The sequence below is a fragment of the Dreissena polymorpha genome, chromosome 2, assembly GCF_020536995.1.
Source record: "Dreissena polymorpha isolate Duluth1 chromosome 2, UMN_Dpol_1.0, whole genome shotgun sequence".
NCBI classification, from domain to species: Eukaryota; Metazoa; Mollusca; class Bivalvia; order Myida; family Dreissenidae; genus Dreissena; species Dreissena polymorpha.
The window spans coordinates 20,217,218-20,240,990 of NC_068356.1; the positions used below are offsets into that span (position 1 = coordinate 20,217,218).

The 23,773-nt window shown below is 39.6% G+C and overlaps 2 protein-coding genes across 3 annotated transcripts in view; both read left to right on the top strand.

Annotated features, from left to right (window-relative positions):
* LOC127866137 (NADPH:adrenodoxin oxidoreductase, mitochondrial-like) overlaps positions 1-21,747 on the top strand; it is a 32,630-nt gene extending 10,883 nt beyond the window's left edge. Inside the window, exons 7-12 of the mRNA XM_052406549.1 lie at positions 11,472-11,573; positions 13,701-13,893; positions 15,268-15,458; positions 16,825-16,999; positions 20,627-20,791; positions 21,567-21,747. Coding sequence (XP_052262509.1) covers positions 11,472-11,573; positions 13,701-13,893; positions 15,268-15,458; positions 16,825-16,999; positions 20,627-20,791; positions 21,567-21,697 — 957 coding nt within the window. The 3' untranslated portion in view covers positions 21,698-21,747. The remainder of the gene's footprint in view (positions 1-11,471; positions 11,574-13,700; positions 13,894-15,267; positions 15,459-16,824; positions 17,000-20,626; positions 20,792-21,566) is intronic.
* LOC127866136 (uncharacterized) lies at positions 389-11,371 on the top strand. 2 transcript variants are annotated; one of them, XM_052406548.1, is made up of 3 exons: positions 389-1,229; positions 7,563-9,339; positions 9,370-11,371. In XM_052406548.1, exons 1-2 carry the CDS (start codon positions 1,211-1,213, stop codon positions 9,323-9,325), a joined length of 1,782 nt encoding a protein of 593 aa, XP_052262508.1. In that variant the 5' UTR covers positions 389-1,210; the 3' UTR covers positions 9,326-9,339; positions 9,370-11,371. The 2 variants fall into 2 exon arrangements, with proteins under 2 accessions (XP_052262508.1, XP_052262507.1); XM_052406547.1 differs by having other exon boundaries at positions 390-1,229; positions 7,563-11,371.
* Positions 21,748-23,773: the final 2,026 nt, after the last annotated feature.

A 23,773-nucleotide genomic window follows, 5' to 3' on the forward strand; every position in this document is an offset into this window, starting at 1 on the left:
ATGTTTCCAATACCAGGCTCTTATGCTGGCGGTACTGTTCCCACTTTTTTATCCTTGGCCTTATTACCAGAACATTTCCTCAAAACAGGTCTAAACTCTGAGTTTTTTAGGATGCCATGCTGTCAAATAAAAGACATGAAGGTATTAAAGTCTTTTATTTTGATAATTAGCATCAAGCTGTTATTCACTACATTCTGTCTGGGATGAAGACATACAAACTGCTTAAGACAAGAGAGGTTGTGTGAAAAAATGAATAACATTAAACAAATCACAATTTCGTACAAAGATGTTAGATATTGTATACACAAAAAGCAACAAAATATCAAAAGATGTTGTTAACAAATATTAAGCACAAGTGCATATTACATCATGATTAATTCAACATATTCATTTCAGCTAAAACTGCACAGTTGTATCACACCATTGTAATACCCTGTATCCGAATACTATACACGTCCGAAATATGTACACTTAAGAATGCCTTACCTGTTTAACTTTAATAATCCAAATTTTCCTTGTTGTTATCTGGTTTAACAACCATTATCAAATGTTTGTTAAATCCAGTTAATGCTTTCTCCATTATTGAATATCCATTACTTGTAATTTGAATCGCCAGCATTGAATCGAACGCGGGTTAAATGTTCCAAAATGTCCGCCATTTGCAATGTCGAAGGTTATGACATAGCAAGTTAATTCTACGCGAATAAGTTATATCTTATCGAAGAAATGTGTTTTCCCAATGTTTATGTGTAGTATTATGACCTGTTAACTGTTTTATTGTTACAATGTTACTTATACAGTTAGTAGTCCTGTCAGATATTAATGCTGGTGGGGAACTATTTCAAGTATTTTCGCGCAATGCTTTCGCATTGCTTTCACTATGTGTTAGATGAAATATTATTATTATGATTGAGAAATGTAATGAAAGCATTGTATAGTTATGCATAATATTTTCTGAGCTTTTTATTGATGTAATGCTTTCTTGTTAGACTTGCAATGCTGTTAATGCAAATGTTGTTAATGTTGCTTAAACCGTTTTACATAGTTAAATACTTTCATGAAAGTCTGGCTCTGATTGGTCGCCAGCAACGCCCAGCCTCAGCAACTGCTTATAAATAGAGCTGTGGTTGATGATGAAGTCAGTCGTAACTCACTAGTCAGTAGTGACTTGACCCAGAATAGTCGCTCATTACTTAACAACCCATTTAAGATGTCAAAAGCCAACAAAGGTAAACATTAACATATACGACTCACTTACCTACGTTTAATCTACATCTGTACGTCATAGTTCTGACTAGTTCTAACTGACATTTTGCATCTGCATTAAATACTATTTAGAATAACTATAAAGAGTGACGACTGATTTCATCGCTTTATTTAATCTGAACTGCTGTTCAAATAGTTAATATCATACTTGTTGTTTAATTAACCACTCATAGTACTGTTTATATGGCAAACGTTAAGCTTCTGCCCTAATAAATAAATAGTTACAGAAACCATCCTGACTTCTTTTTAATGCGTTTGAGTTCTGAATAAATAAAATGCAACATCATCGATACCGCTCGGCTTACAATTTTGGTGTCAGAAGTGGGATACGGATAGATTTTTAGCATCTGTCCACGGCTCACACCTTGCATTTTTTTTCACTGTCATATAATAAGTGAACAACAGTAATTAAATAATAGTTTATTGACAATAAGATTAATAACCTTCTGGTCTCTCAAGACACAATACAATTTTTTATCATGGCCTCTTCGCCAGATCCCGATATATCTTTTGATATTCAACGCACACATGGGTCCGCACACGAGGAGTCTTTACTAAGGGAAAATGATATTAATGAATGTAGACCGATATTTCGACGTGAATGCAGGGGTGATCAACCAATAATCACGGGCATCGTGCATGAAAGCACTCCGTATACCGGAAGTGTAGAGACCCGCGACGCGTCAAATAACAACAGGCACGCAGCGCAACAGAACGCCCCCTATACCAGAGACACTCCCGTCACATATCAAAATGATAGACGATTTGGGCACGGCGATAATGTTCCACACGCCTACAAGTCATCACCACACCACATGCACGTTAAACCAGACACTTACGAAGGCTCTGGCCCCTTTGAGTCTTACGTGTCACACTTTGAGGACTGCGCTGAATTGAGTGGGTGGGACATGCGAACTAAAGTGTTGATGCTTTCCTCCAGTTTACGTGGCACTGCCAGAACGTATTACATGTCTCTCCCAGAACAGGAACGCCGCGATTACCGCATATTGTCTTCACGACTTAACAATAGATTTGGCACCGCAGGAAAACATCAATATATGTGGTTAACAAAATTCGAGGAACGCAGGCGTGTGAAGGACGAGAGCATTTCGTCGCTAGCACATGATATACGTCAGCTCGCACAAAAAGCATACAGTGAATTTGATCACCGCTCACAAGAGCAGTTAGCGTTACACCAACTGTACAAGCTGATCCCCAATGACATGAAATGCAGATGCATTGACCGTAACTGCACTAACATAATTGAGGCCGTAGCCGTCATTGAGCGCTACGAGTCCATCCTCGGAACGTCAACAACTAATATTAGGGCATGCAATGTTGACACTAGTGTCGAATCGGCGTTAAAACAAATAACCGATAGACTTAGCAACCTCGAGTCCCGCAACTCTCCACAATCAGTACCAAAGAAGTGTTATGGGTGCAATTCTACTGAACACTTCTGGAAATCGTGCCCACAAAACATGAATCACACAAGACGCCAAAGCCCACATTTTAGACACCCATCTGGTCGACCACAGCCGCAGTCTAGACCACAGAACAATCATATGAACATGTCATATAACACCAACCGATCGCACTACGGGGGTCCATATCCGCATGTTCATCAACACGGACGGCAACAGAATGCCCAACCGCCACAAGAATACGTGAATGAGCGACTGCTACATGCAAATCGTTCGCGCAATGAAGACCGACAAGACTCCAACGTCCCGAGCACCAACACCATTGATACCCACACTTACACAAGGAATGCCACTCCCAACGACCAGGAAAACTAGTTGCCGTCGGCTCCACGGGCCAGGAGTCGACGAAGTCATTTCGACGGCCTAAAGATAATATTCCTTCCGATGATGTGCACACTGCAAGATCGGGATCTCAATTCAACAAACTTGACAACGGATTTTACCTGACGACTCATGTTGGGTCGGTGGAAATCAACCTTTTAATAGATTGTGGTGCTACAACTTCTCTCTTGTCTGAGAAAAGCTTAAAGAAATTTGATCCTAAGAACATTTTTCACGTCCGTCCCCAATTAAACGTGTTTAAGACAGTAAACGGTGAGGCCATGAGAGTTGTTGGAAATGTTGATCTATTAGTTCCTATAGGAAACGAGTGTTTTGATGTGTCATTTGTGGTCTGTGACATAGAGGCTGATGGGATATTAGGTCAAGATTTTCTGAGGGCTAATGTTGATAGCATCAACTACAAACGTTCATGTCTCATGATGGGTGGTGATGTAGTACCATTGTGGACTGGTGGTCAGGCTTTGCATATCTGTAGAGTGGAATTACAGCAAACAGTTGAGATTCCTGCGAACAGCACGATGATGGTTCCTGTTAAAATTCCACAAAAAGAGCATTTATCCGAGCTTGGTTTGGTTGAACCATCTTTTCATTTGATGGCTACAAAAGAGATAAGCTTGATGGGTGGTGTTGTGAGCATCTCTTCTGATCCAGTAATGACTGTACTTAACTATGGCAATTCATCTGTCAGACTGTATAAAAATACAAACCTGGGGACATGTGAGTCTTATTTTGAACCTCCTATGCAGCCTATTGAGAGGGTTGCCTGTGTCCAAGAACAACATAATGAAGAATTTTTGCCAGACCATCTTGTTGACCTCTATGAGAGGAGCTCTCAGCACTTAAATGATCAGGAAAAATCCGAATTTGTTGATCTTCTGTGTAAATATCAAAACGTATTTTCTCAGTCATCAGAGGATATTGGCCTCACTAATCTGGTCAAGCATAGAATTAACACAGGTGATGCCGTCCCAATCAGACAACCACCTAGGCGTCTTCCTTTTGGCAAGAGGGCCATAGAAAAACAAGAAATTGAGACAATGCTTGACAGAGGCGTCATTGAACAATCCTCTAGCCCATGGGCATCGCCTATCGTATTGGTCACAAAAAAAGATGGCAGTTGTAGGTTCTGTGTTGACTATCGCAAACTCAATGAAGTCACCATAAAGGATGCCTATCCTCTACCTCGTGTTGACGACTGCATTGATGCCCTCTCTGGTTCTCGTTTCTTCTCCTCATTAGATCTTAACTCAGGATATTGGCAGGTGGCTATGGATGAGAAAGATAAAGAGAAAACTGCTTTCACAACCACAATGGGATTGTATCAATTTACATTAATGTCGTTTGGTCTGGTAAATGCCCCGGCTACTTTTGAGCGCCTCATGGAAAATGTTCTGAGGGGTTTGCAATGGGTTGAATGCTTATTGTATATGGACGATATCATTGTCCCATCCAAGTCAGTCCATCAGGGCCTTGAGCGACTGGAAAAAATCTTTCAACGGCTCAAAAATGCAGGCTTGAAATGTAAACCCTCAAAATGTATCTTTTTTCAGAAGCAAGTTAAATTTCTTGGGCACTTAGTTTCGGAAGAAGGTGTTGCCACCGATCCAGCAAAGATATCAGCTGTGAGAGATTGGTCAACTCCAAGAAATGTCAAGGAGGTCAAATCTTTTCTTGGACTATGCTCATACTACCGTCGATTTGTGTCTGGTTTTGCACAAATTGCAAGGCCCCTGCATAAAATATCTGACAAGGGTACTGCTTTTCATTGGACTGAGGAATGCGAGCGTGCTTTTCAGCACCTCAAAACCTCACTGACGACATCACCCATTCTCGGATATCCAGTCCATGACGCCCCGTTTGTCCTCGACACTGACGCAAGCGACTTTGCAACGGGTGCTGTCTTGTCACAACTACAAAATGACAAGGAGGTTGTGATTGCCTATCACAGCAAAAGCCTCAACATACATGAGCAACAGTACTGTGTGACTCGAAAAGAACTTCTCGCTGTATTAAACGCCTTCAACGCCTTTCATCATTTTCTCTATGGGCAGTCTGTTCTTGTAAGGACTGACAATGCAGCTGTGTCTTGGATGCGCAACCTAAAACAGCCAACAGGTCAGGTCGCCAGATGGTTACAGATCTTGGGAACATACGATTTCACTGTTGTACATCGGCCCAGGACACAACATAGGAATGCAGATGCCTTGTCACGAGCTCCATGCAGTAGGTGTGCCAAACAACAAGGGATCACGGAGACTTTCACACATGAAAACTTGATAAATGACGACACTCCACGTGGAGAAGAAACATCTCCAGTGGTTAACACTGACACTGTGCGAATGATCACAAGAAGTCAGAATGATCCATTGATTGTCTTCAAACAGACATCCTACCCAGTTCAACAGTGGTCCTTTGGTGATATCAATTCACAACAAAAGTTAGATCCTTCGCTGCTCTTCATAATACAGTCACTAGAAAGGTCATCTATCCGCCCTTCTTGGCAACAAATCTCAACTCAGAGTGAGTGTGTCAAAAGTCTCTGGCGAATGTGGGACCGGCTTTCTATCACTGATGGATGTCTAATGCGTTCTTGGTTTGAGAAGAACAAATCTTCACGCCAGGTCATTGTACCTGCAATAAGGCGCCAGGAGTTGATGAGGTACATGCACGACATTCCTTCCTCAGCACATTTGGGTACTGACAAGATGCTTGATAAACTCCGCCAGACTTTTTATTGGCCTGGTATGACTACCGATGTGGAAAAATATTGCAGTCAATGTCACAGCTGTGGCGCCCGAAAACCACCTAAGCCAAAGAAGGCTCCACTTGGTTCTCAGCCTGTCCTCGCCCCTCTAGAAAGAGTCGCTCTTGACATTCTAGGTCCTCTGCCTCGCAGCGAAAAAGGCAACACGTATGTTCTAGTGATCTCTGATTTGTTCACTCATTGGACAGAGGCCATAGCCATCCCGGACCAGCTTGCTGAAACAGTAGCAAAAACGTTTGTGAATAATTATGTCAGCAGATTTGGTGTCCCATTACAAATTCACACAGACAGAGGCACAAACTTTGTGTCCAAATTATTTACAGAAATGTGCAAGTTACTTCAAATGCATCACACTTTTTCAACTCCTATGCATCCACAGTCAAATGCGTCAGTGGAAAGATTCAATCGCACACTAGGGACCATGCTTAGCATGTATTGTCAAACAAATCAAAAACTATGGGATGAGTATTTGCCTCAAGTTATGATGGCTTACAGATCAAGTACCCATAAAACAACTGGTCAAACCCCAAACAAAATGGTTTATGGAAGGGATGTCGTATTACCTGTTCAGGCATTCATCGGTCTTCCACCGCAAGACTCGGGCAACACTGACTTGGAGGCCACAGATGACTACGTGAAAGAGCTTCGTGAGCAGCTTGAAGAAATCCACTCGCTTGCTCGGGTCAGCCTGAAACAGAAACAAGAGTATCGGAAACGCCATTATGACCTTACAGCCAAGAGTAGAGCTTTCAAAACAGGTGATGCTGTATGGGTTCATGACACCTCTCGGAAACCTGGAGTCTGTACTAAACTGGGAGCTAATTGGAAGGGCCCATACATGATAGTCAAAAGGATAGATGACCTCGTTTATCTAATCAAGTCTTCTGCCAGCGGACCAATTAAGTCAATTCACATTGACCGTCTAACGGCATACAAGTGCACAAACCTACCAAGTTGGTTAATTGACCAAAGAAAAACACAATAGATGTTCATATGACAACCAAGAATTATTATAATATTATTTATTAGCACAATCAGGCCTCTTTAACAGTTTTAAACCACAATATTTTTTTTTTAATCCATAATCCATGTTTACAAATGACTGATGTTCATCATAGATGCATACAACATATCCTTATATCCAGGAACTCTTTAAAGTTGTTAGAGATGAGTCGATCTAAACTCTAATGTATTTTCATTGAATATTGTGTGTTGTTGATTCCTGTAGGAGAATAATTTTTTATGCTTGTGTAAAGTTACCTGATAGTCCGGACGACAATTCAGTGGCCTGATCAACCACAGGAGATTTGTCTTAAGTTTTGTACGAGGCTTTTCATTTTTGCAATGAGATTGCGTAGACGTGAGGTCCGCAATGCGTTTTATTTCCTGGAATCAACAATAGATAGAAAACAATGTTAATACAAGATCTAGGGTTTAAGAACAGATTTTTTTTTATTATAAGGAAAGAGTCCTCTGGATGGATACAATAAAGCTAGGAAAGCTTTTAAAACAGGGATAGTTGTACATAACAGCATTCATATTTAATGGCGATGGATTCAGTTGTTTTTGTTTAATACAAACAATTTAGGATTAAAATTTGGTAGTCTATTATTTACATATAAATATATAACAATGTTATGTTGGTATCATATATCACACTACAGGCAACACCATATTAGAAACCTTGAATGTTTTGTATATTGCAGGCAAGACCATCCACAAATGTAGTTACTGCTACGAAATATTTACTTGTCACCGGGATGTGGTGCACCACACCATCAAAGCCCACCAGTCCTGCGAATTGCTGTGTCCATGGTGCATTAAGGCTGAGCATCTCTTCCGTTATCCCGCGGATCTCAGCAGGCATACCCAACATCAGCATCTTGAAGTCTACCACTCCTTGCCCCCACGAACCCTGACAGCAGCCAACTGTTTCTACTTCTCCAAGGTGCCAGCACAGTACATGGAACTTTTTGTTGCTGTGTCTGTATTCACGTCCCTAGAAGCCCAGTTCGCCATGAAGAGTGTTGCCCAGTGGTGCACTGGTCGCACCCCTGGGGCCTCACATTGGATGACAGGTTGGCAGCTTGCCAAGTCCACCTCCACCAATCCCCAGATTTCATCATCATCAGTGATCGCCTCTTCATCTCAGAAAACCACTGACCACTCCAAGACTCCTTCGTCCACCACTTTACCACTGTCCTTCCCCCTCATCTTGAAATCTATCGACATTTCGAATGGGGCCGTCAAGATTTTCGTTTCATCGGAAACCCACCTCTATCAGGTCAGGCTGCTTCAGCAGGCTCGTAGTAGACCCGAGGTGATAGGGAGAATTGTGACCCTCTCCGCTACAACCGTAGAAATGTTTATCGCCCCACCTGCTGCAAAGTTTGAATTGTGTCCTGATGACGAAGCACGGAAACACATCTCCAAACTGCTTGCCATCAACGCAAATGATCTAACCACAGTCCGTCAGATGCCCTACACATTGAAGAGGTCCCTCCCAATCCATACAACCCACATAGCCAAGAAGATTTGTGCCAGTCCACTGCCGCCTTCTCACCCACCTACACATCCATCGAAGACCCCATCCATCACCCCTATTCCGCAACCTGTCTCACCTGTTTCAGATCGTAGTCAATCATCAACATCATCCTTGCATGATCTGAAAACACCATCACCTTGTTCTCTAGGATCTCCTTCACCAATCGACCTTGAGAATACTACCCCTTCAACAAATGTCCATGCAGCCTCCAGCACTCACACAACTACAACAGACTCCAGTACAACTGCTGCTGCGACCATTCCCCAAGTATCTCCGTTGTTTTACAGACCACCTCCAGACTGCAGTACTCCCTTACTCTACGTCCCATCATCATGTGCAACGCCAAGTTATCATCCTACAACGATGACATCCTTCAGGCCCGTACAAGCAAGAGTCCGCTTCGCACCACCAACTGTTCCTTCCTCTCCTTCAGCCCCCATCTACATCCCCACTCCTAAAAATAACGACCTGCAACAAATGGCTCGAAGCCTCTTGTCTACTGGAAATATGCCAGTCCTCCCTCCAGCACCCAGAGAATGGAGTCTGGTCCCTGATGAAAGCATTCATCTGACCCCCTGTCTATCGTGGCCACCAAAGAATTGGACATCATTTTCACCAGAAGAAAAGGGTGTCCTCACTGAGTATGCTGCTGGTGCGCTGGAAATGGCAAGCGGAATTCACCCGATCCAGCGCCAAGTCCTTTTGTATAAATACAGCTATCTTTCACTGACTGGAGCCATGATTCCTCCAAACAAGGACACACAAATGATTTTCTTCAACTTCAAAACAGTTCGGGACATTGCTCTTGGGATAAGTACCTTCCCAAAGGAATTCCAGAAGCAGTTTCTTGAATGTCTTCAACCTTTAAGTCCTGTGGACATGGTGAAGTTTGCTGCCGTCCCATTGAGGCTAACGTCTGAATAAAACCATTATGTTACCTTGCTGCCCTGATTCCGATGTCCTGTTACCTTGCTGCCCTGATTCCGATGTCCTGCTACCTTGCTGCCCTGATTCCGATGTCCTGTTACCTTGCTGCCCTGATTTTGATGTCCTGTTGCCTTGCTGCCCTGATTCCGATGTCCTGCTACCTTGCTGCCCTGATTCCGATGTCCTGTTACCTTGCTGCCCTGATTTTGATGTCCTGTTGCCTTGCTGCCCTGATTCCGATGTCCTGTTACCTTGCTGCCCTGATTCCGATGTCCTGTTACCTTGCTGCCCTGATTTTGATGTCCTGCTACCTTGCTGCCCTGATTCCGATGTCCTGTTGCCTTGCTGCCCTGACAGTTAACCGACGCCCTGCCAAAGACCCTGATGCCCTGTTGCTGTCCTGATGCTCTGTTCCTGCCTTCTGACGTTTCGTTCCAATCCTGCCTGTGATCTCTGATGCCATGTGCCAGTTTGCTGATGTCTCGCGAACTGACATTTCAAAATTGATTAATTATTTGCATAGACATTATTGTGTGTGAGTTTAAAGTATGAGCTCATACTATATTGTAATTATGGTAATTGATTAAATGTTTATGTGTAATTAAGTGTTTTAAAATAATATTTTGAGATATTCTGTTTTCAATAAATAACTTTTATTGACTTTTTTTTTTTGTTAAAGAACGTAACCTTTAATTGGGTAAAACAAATACATTTACGTGATACTAGTTCTTGCATAATTGTTCTTGAGTCTGCAAACTAGGGTGAGCTTCATAAACTGTGTCTGAAATCAAAGCACTGAGAAGACTTGATTGTACCTGAAACAGAAATGTAGTGTTATTTATGCATTGTTATTAATGTGTTAATTGTTCAGTAATTGTTATTCTTTCATTTCAAATTTGTATATATCTGTAAGTTTAAATTTTTACTTCAAACTTCAGGAGAAGTTTATGTCTTTAAGGTGGGGGAAGTGTAATACCCTGTATCCGAATACTATACACGTCCGAAATATGTACACTTAAGAATGCCTTACCTGTTTAACTTTAATAATCCAAATTTTCCTTGTTGTTATCTGGTTTAACAACCATTATCAAATGTTTGTTAAATCCAGTTAATGCTTTCTCCATTATTGAATATCCATTACTTGTAATTTGAATCGCCAGCATTGAATCGAACGCGGGTTAAATGTTCCAAAATGTCCGCCATTTGCAATGTCGAAGGTTATGACATAGCAAGTTAATTCTACGCGAATAAGTTATATCTTATCGAAGAAATGTGTTTTCCCAATGTTTATGTGTAGTATTATGACCTGTTAACTGTTTTATTGTTACAATGTTACTTATACAGTTAGTAGTCCTGTCAGATATTAATGCTGGTGGGGAACTATTTCAAGTATTTTCGCGCAATGCTTTCGCATTGCTTTCACTATGTGTTAGATGAAATATTATTATTATGATTGAGAAATGTAATGAAAGCATTGTATAGTTATGCATAATATTTTCTGAGCTTTTTATTGATGTAATGCTTTCTTGTTAGACTTGCAATGCTGTTAATGCAAATGTTGTTAATGTTGCTTAAACCGTTTTACATAGTTAAATACTTTCATGAAAGTCTGGCTCTGATTGGTCGCCAGCAACGCCCAGCCTCAGCAACTGCTTATAAATAGAGCTGTTGTTGATGATGAAGTCAGTCGTAACTCACTAGTCAGTAGTGACTTGACCCAGAATAGTCGCTCATTACTTAACAACCCATTTAAGATGTCAAAAGCCAACAAAGGTAAACACTAACATATACGACTCACTTACCTACGTTTAATCTACATCTGTACGTCATAGTTCTGACTAGTTCTAACTGACATTTTGCATCTGCATTAAATACTATTTAGAATAACTATAAAGAGTGACGACTGATTTCATCGCTTTATTTAATCTGAACTGCTGTTCAAATAGTTAATATCATACTTGTTGTTTAATTAACCACTCATAGTACTGTTTATATGGCAAACGTTAAGCTTCTGCCCTAATAAATAAATAGTTACAGAAACCATCCTGACTTCTTTTTAATGCGTTTGAGTTCTGAATAAATAAAATGCAACATCATCGATACCGCTCGGCTTACACCATGTTGAATCATGATTCAATTGTAGCTAAACGTGCACCTGGACACAGACACAGCAGTGGTGCTGGGACATGGAAATGTAGCCTTGGATGTTGCAAGGATTCTTCTGACACCAGTGGATTTACTGGCTGTAAGGGACTGTTTTATAAGCTTACCAGAGCTTTCTTTTTTGATGGTGAGATTTTTTGTCCCCTACCGGTTTCACCGGAGGGGACTTATGGTTTGCGCTCTGTCTGTCAGTCTGTCTGTCAGTCTGTCTGTCTGTCTGTCTGTCTGTCTGTCTGTCTGTCTGTCTGTCTGTCTGTCTGTCTGTCTGTCTGTCTGTCTGTCTGTCTGTCTGTCTGTCTGTCTGTCCATCACACTTTTCTGGATCCTGCGATAACTTTCAAAGTTCTTCATATTTTTTCACGAAACTTGACACATGGATAGATGGCAATATGGACATTATTCATGTTATTTCATTTTGTTCCTACGTCAAGAATTATGGTTGCCATGGCAACAAATAGACTAGAAATACTGCTGAAAATGGTGGTTTTCTGGATCCTGCGATAACTTTAAAAGTTCTTCATATTTTTTCATGAAACTTGAAACATGGATAGATGGCAATATGGACATTATGCACATCATTTCATTTTGTTCCTACGTCAAAAATTCTGGTTGCTATGGCAACAAATAAACAAAATAATTCTGACAATAGTGGAATTTCTGACAATGGTGGAGCCGGTAGGGGTCATATATTGCTTGGCAATAGTCTTATTTTAGCACACTTTTTCCATCGTACTTTTCATCATTTACCTTGTGAACACTCAAGAGGCCAAATGTTTTGCCCAAATTGCATGAAGGTTATTCAGAATATTTGTCCCAATGGTATCTTGGCAGAGTTTGTGGGATCAAAAACTAGGTCACATGGTCAAAGTAAGAAAAGCCTTTGAACCCTCTATTCATCACCTTTTTTGCTGTTTCATGCGGCAACTTGCTCTGAACATTTAATCCTATGACATATCAGCCAAGTATAAAAGTGGTTCAGGTCCATTGAACAACATGGCTCTAAGAAGATGGGGCAGTTTTTATAATTTTGTGATAGTAAAACCTTGTGAACCCGATATAAGTCATGTTTTTTCCCTCATTAAAATTGCTCAGAACAATTCTTTTAATATCTTGGCCTATTGGCCATGTTAAAAAATGTTACTGGAAAGTTGAAAAGAAGTGGAGCAGTTTTTCTTATACGGCGATAGTGAAATCATTTAAAGACTACAAGCTTTTTTTTTGACAGATTGTCATGAAACTTGCAAAGAAATTTGTTCTAATGATATCTCATCTGAGGTGGAAAGCGGGTCTGGTCTGTTTAAAAACATGGCAACCAAGGGGCTGGGCAGTTTTCCTGCTATGGTTGTAAGGAAACCTTGTTAGCAATTTAGTAACATTGTTTGCCCAATTGTCATGAAAGTGGGGAAGTTTTACTTGTATGTATATGCTGAGGCATTATGAACACTCTTGATGTTGCATTTTTAACTCATTTGTTTCTGGACATTGTTTTAATGAAATGTTGGTTCCAGAAACATCATAAAAGCTGATAACAATGTAGTTCCTTTGGCTCCCAGGAGAGCAACCTAGGGACTATGTTGGACTTGTATGTTATATATACATTCAATAGCTTCCTATGGATTGTATACCCTGTATGAAGACGGTTGGTAATAGAAGTCGCACAGTAGTAGAAGTTGTACAGTGATAGAAGTTGCATAGTGATAGAAGTTGCACAGTGCATCCATGCATCTGTCTTGGTATATGGATGTGCGTTTGAAAGTTCTTGTCTCAGCCATAACTTTGTCTTATATTGATGTTCGTTTTAAATAACTTGGCATAGATGTAAACCATCCAAAGAGGACATATGTCGTGTGTAGACCTGTCACCATACCTCAAAGATAAATGTATATTTACAGGTCAGAGGTCAATTTTGACTTTTTAACAGCTTTACAAAATTCATGTCTCAGTTATGACTCTGCCATATATTGATTGATTAAAAACAACTTTGCACAAAGGTTAATCATCATAAGACAACATGTCGCATGTAGATACCGTCTCCTTTAATCATAGGTCAAAGTCATTCTTAGAAGTCAATGGTCCAATTTTAAAACAAGAACTATGTAGGGGTATCTTTGTCCTATGTTCTCATGTCTTTTCTTCAAATGTATAACACAAAAAAAACTTAATATGTGACAACAAAAAGAATATCAAATTATGACCTTTCTCGAGTCAGAAAACAGATATAACACAACACAGCCTGGAGGTGTTGCGAGGCAGTCGTGTACGTCGTGTGGTGTTGGTGGGCAGACGTGGTCCCCTGCAGGTGGCGTTTACCATCAAGGAGCTCCGGGAGATGACTAAGTTGCCCGGGACACGGCCACTACTCCACCATGCAGACTATGATGGACTGCAAAAAGTGCTCGATGGTACAGGGATGTTTGATGTTTGATCTCTATGATGTAACAGGTTTTTATGTCCCCCACTATAGTACAGTGGGGGACATATTGTTTTTGCCCTGTCTGTCTGTTGGTCTGTTGGTCTGTTGGTCTGTCTGTTTGCGCCAACTTTAACATTTTGCAATAACTTTTGCTATATTGAAGATAGCCAAGAATACCAAGATTTGGCATGCATGTGTATCTCATGAAGCTGCACATTTTGAGTGGTGAAAGGTCAAGGTCAATGTCATCCTTCAAGGTCAGAGGTCAAATATATGTGGCCAAAATCGCTCATTTTATGAATACTTTTGCAATATTGAAGATAGCAACTTGATATTTGGCATGCATGTGTATCTCATGGAGCTGCACATTTTGAGTGGTGAAAGGTCAAGGTCATCCTTCAAGGTCAGAGGTCAATTATATGTGGCCAAAATCGCTCATTTTATGAATACTTTTGCAATATTGAAGATAGCAACTTGATATTTGGCATGCATGTGCATCTCATGGTGCTGCTCATTTTGAGTGGTGAAAGGTCAAGGTCAAGGTCATCCTTCAAGGTCAGAGGTCAAATATATGTGGCCCAAATCACTTATTTTATGAATACTTTTGCAATATTGAAGATAGCAACTTGATATTTGGCATGCATGTGTATCTCATGGAGCTGCACATTTTGAGTGGTGAAAGGTCAAGGTCAAGGTCATCCTTCACAAGGTCAAGGTCATCCTACAATGTCAAACATCATATAGGGGGACATTGTGTTTCACAAACACATCTTGTTAATATCATAAGATCAGTGAAAACCATCACGATCATATCTATTTACTTGTGGTGCTGTCTGAGATTTCACATTAAGATCATTTTATGATGAATTGTATAAATTAAACACCATCAATATAATATTTAACCCTTTACCACTTAGATACTTATTTTTACGCATTTTTAGTCACTTAGAAAGTTTAATTTTATAGACCTTTCTTACTAAATTCAAGTTTTAAAGGCTTCATTTCCAACCTTTAGTTACTGATGAGCAGCAAACAGCATAAAACCTGAAGAGACTGTGAGTTACTCTGGTTTTATGCTGTTTGCACATAGCCATTTTTACTTTGCTTCTGAATGGGAAAGTACCATGAGATACCAATATTATGCTTTGTAAGGACACAATATGATATGATTTGATGGTCTCAATGTACAAGTGGTCAATCATTGAAAATAGAAAAAACTTGTAAACAGAATCCAATAATTGCAACATTTTAATCATGAACATACCGGTAATATTATTATTGCTGAACATGATCTCTGAATCTTGTACAATCTGATATGATCACCATGTGAGGAATTTTTACGGACTTTATTCTGTAAAAACAGACATTCCAAGACCTAGAAAGCGGCTGACAGAATTGTTGTACAAAGCAGCCCTATCTCCCAGTGAAGATGACACTAAACTGTGGAAGACTGCTGACAGGGAGTGGGAACTAAGGTTCAGACTCAGCCCTATAGAGGTCCTTACCAGGGCTCACAAAATCACTGGTGTGAAGTTTGCTGTTAACAATCTGGAGGTAAAAATAAGCCCCTGGTTGGAAAGATTTGCAGGTTTTTATGCCCCCGGATTGAAAGATCGGGGGCATGTTATTTTTGGCCTGTCTGTCTGTCATTGTGTCAGTCAGTCAGTCATTGTATGTGTGTGTCACAAAACTTTAACCTTGGTTAAAGTCTTATACCTTTAGCAATATTGAAGATAGCAACTTCGTATTTGGCATGCATGTGTATCTCATGGAGCTGCAGATTTTGAGTGGTGAAAAGTCAAGGTCAAGGTCATCCTTCTATGTCAAAGGTCAAATATAATTGTATTTTTCGTTCCTAAAACTTTAACCTTCGTTAAAGTTTGGTCATAACCTTTTGAATATTGAAGATAGCAACTTGATATTTGGCATGCATGTGTATCTCATGGAGCTGCACATTTTGAGTGGCTAAAGGTCAAGGTCAAGGTCATCCTTCAAGGTCAAAGGTCAAATTTATGGCTTCAAAGCGGCCCAATAGGGGACATTGTGTTTCTGACAAACACATCTCTTGTTGTCTGTTGTGAGTGTTTTTTTATACCCCCGGATAGATAGATCAGGGTTATATTGGTTTTGTCCTGTCTGTCTGTCTGTCATTCTGTCCAAAACTTTAACCTTGGTTAAAGTTTGATAACTTTTGCAATATTGAACATAGCAACTTGATATTTACCATTCATGTGTATCTCATGAAGCTGCTCATTTTGAGTGTTGAAAAGTCAAGGTCAAGGTCATCCTTCAAGGTCATAGGTCAAATATCATTGTATTTTTCTTTCCTAATACTTTTTTATCATAACTTTTTTAATATTGAACACATCAACTTCATATTTGGCATGCAAGTGTATCTCGTGGAGCTGCTCATTTTGAGTGGTGAAAGGTCAAGGTCATCCTTCAAGATCAAAGGTCAAAAATTTAAAAATAATTTTCATTTCTCCATTCAATCTCTTACTTATTTCTCGTTGAGCTGCACATTTTGAGTGGTGAAAGGTCAATGTCAACCTTAAAGGTCAAAGGTCAAAAGTATGGCTTCAAAGCAGCGCAGAAGGGGGCATTGTGTTTCTGACAAACACATCTCTTTGTTATAATATATTTTTGGTATCAAATAACAATGTTTTTGCACTGATTCTCTTGGAACAATGTTTCAATAATAAATCTTACAGTTTTACTAGATTCTTTGCACCTTACTGTAGCTGGGTAAACAAGTTTCTAACCCTTTACTTGTAAACAAACGGGAAGCAAACTAATTATTGTGTTATTTGTGTATTGTTTGATTAAGTTGTAGGTAACTGTATCAATAGATGAATAAATAAGGGATAAGCACAATTTAAGTTCATAGTTTGTCATGAAAATGTCTTCAATTGAATTTTAGGGTGATGACATTTTTAACCAAAGGGCTGTGATGACTTCAGAAACAGAAACTATTGAGTGTGGGCTAGTCCTGCGAAGTATTGGCTACAAGGGAAGGCCAATAGATCCTGCAGTACCATTTGACACCAGGGCAGGAATTATACCCAATAGAGAGGGGAGGGTGACAGGGGAAACATGTAGGAATTAATTTAGTTTTTTAGCTCACCTGATTGCTCAGGTGAGCTTTTGTGACCGGTCTTTGTCTGTCGTATGTCCGTCCGTCCGTCCGTCCGTTAACATTTGCTCGTAAATACTCTAGAGGCCACATTTCTTGTCCCATCTTCATGAAACTTGGTCAGAAGCTTTGTCCCATTGAAATCTCGGCCGAGTTCGAAACTGGGTTGTGCCGGGTCAAAAACTAGGTCACTAGGTCAAAAAAAAAGAAAAACCTTGTAAACACTGTAGAAGTCACATTTCATGCCCAATCTTCATGTAACTTTGTCAAAATGTTTGTCTTAATGATATCTTGGTTGAGTTAAAAAGTGGTTCCGATCTGTTGAAAAACATGGCCGCCAGTGGGCGGGGCAGTTTTCCTTATTTGGCTATAGAGAAACCTTGTAAACACTCTAGAAGTCACAATTTTTGCCCAATCAACATGAAAGTTGGTAAAAACATTGGTATAATTGATGTCTCGGACGAGTTCGAAAATGGTCGAGATCGGTGAAAAAACATGGCCGCCAGTGGGCTGGCATTTTTCTCTATATGTATATAGTGGCAGTTTTCCCTATTTGGCTATAGAGATACCTTGTAAACACTCTAGAAGTCACAATTTTTGCCCAATCATCATGAAAGTTGGTCAATACATTGGTTTTATTGATATCTCGGACAAGTTTGAAAATGGTCGGGATCAGTGAAAAAACATGGCCGCCAGTGGGCGGGGCATTTTCCTCTATATGTATTTATGTATATAGTGAAAACATGTGAACACAGTAGAAGTCACATGTTTGGCCCAATTTTCATGAAATTTGCTCAGAACATTTGTTTCCTTGATACGAGAGTTGAGTTAAAAAATGGTTTCGGTCAGTTGAACAACATGGCTGCTGGAAGGGGTGAAGTTTTCTCATTATGACCCCCCCCTTTCGAAGAAGAGGGGGTATATTGTTTTGCTCATGTCGGTCCGTCCACCAGATGGTGTCCGGATGATAACTCAAGAGCGCTTATGCCAAGGATCATGAAACTTCATAGGTACATTGATCATGACTCGCAGATGACCCCTATTGATTTTCAGGTCACTAGGTCAAAGGTCAAGGTCAAGATGACCCGAAATAGTTAAATAGTTTCCGGATGATAACTCAAGAACACTTATGCCTAGGATCAAGAAACTTCATAGATACATTGATCATGAATTGAAGATGACCCCTATTGATTTTCAGGTCACTAGGTCAAAGGTCAAGGTCACGGTGACCCAAAGCAGTAAAATGGTTTCTGGATGATAACTCAAGAACGCTTATGCCTAGGATCATGAAACTTCATAGATACATTGATCATGACTCACAGATAATCCCTATTGATTTTCAGGTCACTGGGTCAAAGGTCAAGGTCACAATGACCCGAAATAGTAAAATGGTTTCCGGATGATAACTCAAGAACGCTTAGGCCTAGGATCATGAAACTTCATAGGTACATTGATCATAACTCGTAGATGACCCCTATCGATTTTCAGGTCACTAGGTCAAAGGTCAAGGTCATGATGACCCGAAATAGTAAAATGGTTTCCCGATGATAACTCAAGAACGCTTAGGCCTAGGATCATGAAACTTCATAGGTACATTGATCATGACTCGTAGATGACCTCTATTGATTTTCAGGTCAGTAGGTCAAAGGTCAAGGTCACGGTGACCCGAAATAGTAAAATTGTTTCCAGATGATAACTCAAGAACGCTTATGCCTAGGATCATGAAACTTCATAGGTAAATTGATCATGACTCGCAGATGACCCCTATTGATTTTCAGGTCACTATGTCAAAGGTCAAGGTCACGGTGACCTGAAATAGTAAAATGGTTTCTGGATGATAACTCAAGTAAGCTTATGCCTAGGATCATGAAACTTCATAGGTACAATGATCATGACTCGCAGATGACCCCTATTGATTTTCAGGTCACTAGGTCAAAGGTCAAGGTCACAGTGCCAAAAAACGTATTCACACAATGGCTGTCAAGGTCACGGTGACTCAACTTAGAAAAATGGTTTCCTGATGATAACTCAAGAATGCTTACGCCTAGGATCATGAAACTTCATAGGTACATTGATCATGACTCGCAGATGAAATAATGATGAAACTTGACCAGGATGTTTGTCTGGACAATGTCTAGGTCAAGTTTGACATTTGGTAAAGATTGAATGAACCGACTCCTCTCAGGTGAGCGAACTAGGGCCATCTTGGCCCTCTTGTTAAAATTATTTAGAGCTTATCAAGGTGACATTGTCTGCTTTTTAGCTCACCTGAGCACAACATGATCATGGTGAGCTTTTGTGATCGCTTTTTGTCCGTCGTGCGTCGTGAGCCATCAACATTTGCCTTGTTAACTCTCTAGAGGCCACATTTGTTGTCCAATCTTTATGAAATTTGGTCAGAAGATTGGTCTCAATGATATCTTGGATGAGTTCGAAAATTGTAACGTTTGCTTGAAAAACATGGCTGCCAAGGGGCGGGTCATTTTTCCTTATATGGCTATAGTAAAATCTTGTTAACACTCTAGAGGCCACATTTATTTCTGATCTTCGTGAAACTTGGTCAGAAGATTCATCCCAATGTCTTGGAAGACTTCGAAAATGATGCCGGTTTGTTGAAAAACATGGCCGTCAGGGGGCCGGGCATTTTTCCCTTGTATGGCTATAGTAAAACCTTGTTCACACTCTAGAGGCCACATTTATTTTCCAGTACCATAAAACTTGGTCAGAAGATTTGTCCCAATGATATCTTGGATGAGTTCGAAAATGGTTTTGGTTGCTTTAAAAACTTGGCCACCAGGGGCGGGGCATTTTACCTTATATGGCTATATATGGCTTTAGTAAAACCTTGTTAACATTCTAAAGGCCACATTTATTGTCCAATCTTCATGAAATTTGGTAAGAAGAATGGTCTCAATGATATCTTGGATGAGTTCAAAAATAATTAATTTGCTTGAAAAACATTGCTTCCAAGGGGCGGGGCATTTTTCCTTATATGACTATAGTAAAATCTTGTTAACACTCTAGAGGCCACATTTACTGTCCGATCTTCATGAAACTTGGTCAGAAGATTCATCCCGATAATATCTTGGAAGCTGCCAGGGGGCGGGGCATTTTTCCTTATTTGGCTATAGTAAAACCTTGTTAACACTCTAGAGGCCACATTTATTTTCTGATCTTCATGAAACTTGGTCAGAAGATTTGTCCCAATAATATCTTGTTATCTCAAATGAGCGACTTTGGGCCTTTCAGGCCCTCTTGTTTAAACTATTGACGTAATTTGATAGATACCCATTGTTGTTCATGGTGAGCTATTGTGGTCCATCATTGTGCATCCTACAGTGTCAACTTGTAGGTAATTACCACTTAAGGGGCAACATTTTTAGCTCACCTGAGCTGTTTTGATGATCTTTTTATTGTCTGTCAACAATATTTACCTTGTTAACTCTACAGAGTCCTTGTATATTGCCAACATCTTCATGAAATTTGGTCAGGCCATTTACCCCAAAGCACACATTAATGTAGGTATTAACATATAACATGTAAGTAGAAATGTAAAGAAATGCTCCATTCCATGTCATGTTTTTTCCAGGCCTGTACTGCAGTGGCTGGGTGGGGCGTGGACCAGTAGGTGTCATAAACAACACCATGGCAGACGGTTTCGAGGTTGGGAAAACTATGCTCAAAGATATTCAGTCTGGACTCCTGACTATCAAATCTCAACGGCAGGCCATAATGGACTTGCTTAAACAAAGAGGTAAATGTTCATTGATAATTATTTTATTATATTTTTTATTGTGAAACTAATAATATTTGTTTAAGAAATTTTTATTGATTTTCGTTGGTGCACTCAATCATGACATTGAGTGCTTAACTAACGTCCAAATGTAACAAAGTTCAAAGTCTTAAATCAGACAATTAAGTGAAATGATGTATATGAATCCACTGAATATGCCCGATTTAATCAATACATGAGAGTTCATATTTACGAAGTCAAATTAATCCACAGTATTAGTTATTGATAATGTTTATTATAACTACTGGTAAATTGCCGTTAAATTCCAGTTACAGGCACATGATTAAACTGATATAGCTAGTGTGGCTGAATCAAGGACATATAAAATAAAGCATATTTTCCACTAAACATAATATGGTAAATATTGTTAGTATGTGAAAAGGGTATATTTTTTTCCATTAATCTAATATGGTTTCATACAAATTTATATTTCCTGCTACAACTTATCATTTTTTATTTATAAAAAACAACATTATTACTTCACACATTGTCCTTTTTTAACAAAAAACTACAGCATAATAAGTTGGAAATAATTAAAAATAAGAATTTATGCTTGAAACATTATACTTTGCTACATATGCAAGACAATACAAGTCTTGTCTACAACAGTGCATTTCTTTGTATTTTGATCAGTCTATTGTAATTTTGTATCCATATATATTAAACTAATTTTCCCAAAATAAAAACATTATAATATGATGTGTACTTGCTGAATAAAACTATATACAATTTTCAGGCATACAGGTGGTGAAATTCAAGGACTGGGAAACTATTGACAAGTATGAAACCCAGTTAGGGGAAAAACTTGGGAAGCCTAGAGAGAAGGAAACAAGTGTTGAAAACATGCTCAGAATCGCAGCACAGTGATTGGGGATAGATTTAGATTGTATTATATTTGATAAATACATGAGAAATTATGACGTTGTTATTAAAGTCAGTTTTAAGCTATGACAGGTTGAATATTAAATGTTAAGCTAAACACTATAAAAATGTTAAGATAATGATAAAAGGTCTGCCTTTTCCCATTTAGCTAAAGAATATGTGGTATAGCTCTACAGTATTAAAAAAGTACGTAAATTTAAAGGGATTTATACAGATTTTGGCATATATTAAAGTTTGTTATTAAATGCTTTAAATTAATAAATGTAAACATTGGAACTAAATAGCTCAAGTAAAAACAAGAATGAAATTAAAGAAACAAAAAAATTATCCTTAACTGGGATCACACCACTGATATGACCGGAGTAAAAGTTTCACGTTTGTAATGGTTTATAATTGTCAGGTTTTTTAAATCGTAAAAATTTGCATAATTATAACGGATATTTTAGACCATGCTTAGTGTTCAGTATTACTGTTTCCTCAAAAATATCATAAACTACAACTATAATTTGCGATTCTGAAATATTTTTTTATCCCCACGCTTTTTGAAAAAAAGGTGGGGATATTGTGGTGATCTCCGCCGTCCGTCCGTCCGTCTGTCCGTCCGTCTGTCCGTCTGTCCGTCCGTCCTGGCCACTATCTCCTCCTACACTAAAAGCACTAGAACCTTGAAATTTACACACATGGTAGCTATGAGCATATGTGCGACGGTGCACTATTTGGAATTTTGATCTGACCCCTGGGTCAAAAGTTATAGGGGTTGGGGTGGGGCCGCGTCAGAAATTATCACTCATTTTTTTAGGTTATTTTACATTTACTTCTTTATTTCTACACCGATTCACTTCAAATTGATACTGGACCTCACCTATGACAATACGGTCAATCTCAACCATGCATGGCCCCATTCCCAACCCTGGGGCGCCCCGCCCACATAGGCCACACCCACCAAAAATTTCCATTTACTATAATTTTTTCATTTCTACACGGATTCACTTCAAATTGATACTGAACTTTTGTTATGACATTAGGGTCAATCTCAACTATGCATGGCCCCAATCCCAACCCTGGGGCGCCCGCCCACATAGGCCACACCCACCAAAAAAATCCATTTACTATAAAAAAAATTTAGGTTATTTTACATTAACTTCTTCATTTCTACACTGATTCACTTCAAATTGATACTGAACCTCTCTTATGACAAAACGGTCAAACTCAACTATGCATGGCCCCGTTGCCAACCCTGGGGCGCCACGCCCACATAGACCACACCCGCCCAAAATTGCCTTTTACTATAATTTCTTCATTAATACACTGATTCACTTCAAATTGATACTGAACCTCTCTTATGACAATACGGTCAATCTCAACTATGCATGGCCCCATTACCAACCCTGGGGCACCCCGCCCACATAGGCCACACCCTCCCAAAATTGCCTTTTACTATAACTTCTTTATTTTTACACCCATTCACTTCTAATTGATACTGAACTTCTCTTATGACAATACAGTCAATCTCAACTATGCATGGCCCCATGATCAACCCTGGGGCGCCCTTGGGTCAAACATGCGGCGTGGGGATACGCGTCGGCCTCTGCCGCGCCATTTCTAGTTTCGATTTTGTGAATAAACCAAAACGTGAAAAGGTCCCTGAAAAGAATCCACTTGGAAATGTGAGGGATTTTCTGCAAATTCTTGGAGTATGATTAAACATTTCATAAGGATTTCTGAAGTCACACACATGTTGCCTACCTATAATGATTAATCACGTCGTGCACATATGGGTCTTATGCCATATTCGGCCAGAGTAGCTCCAGACCAGCTGCAGGCTGTATGTGAAGCATTCATGATGTCTGGTCATGCGCTTCTCTGTTCGCTAATGAGACCACAAAATATCGTATGGCTTAATAGCTGACAAGGTAGCCCAGATTTTGCTTGCCGCATATGGAATAAGACCAATTTTCGCACGACGCAACTCATATGTTGGGAAGGTTTATTAATGTTGATCATTTATCTTGTTGAATTGTTCATCTGCTCTACGGTAAATGAGGATTTGTGTTACTGCAA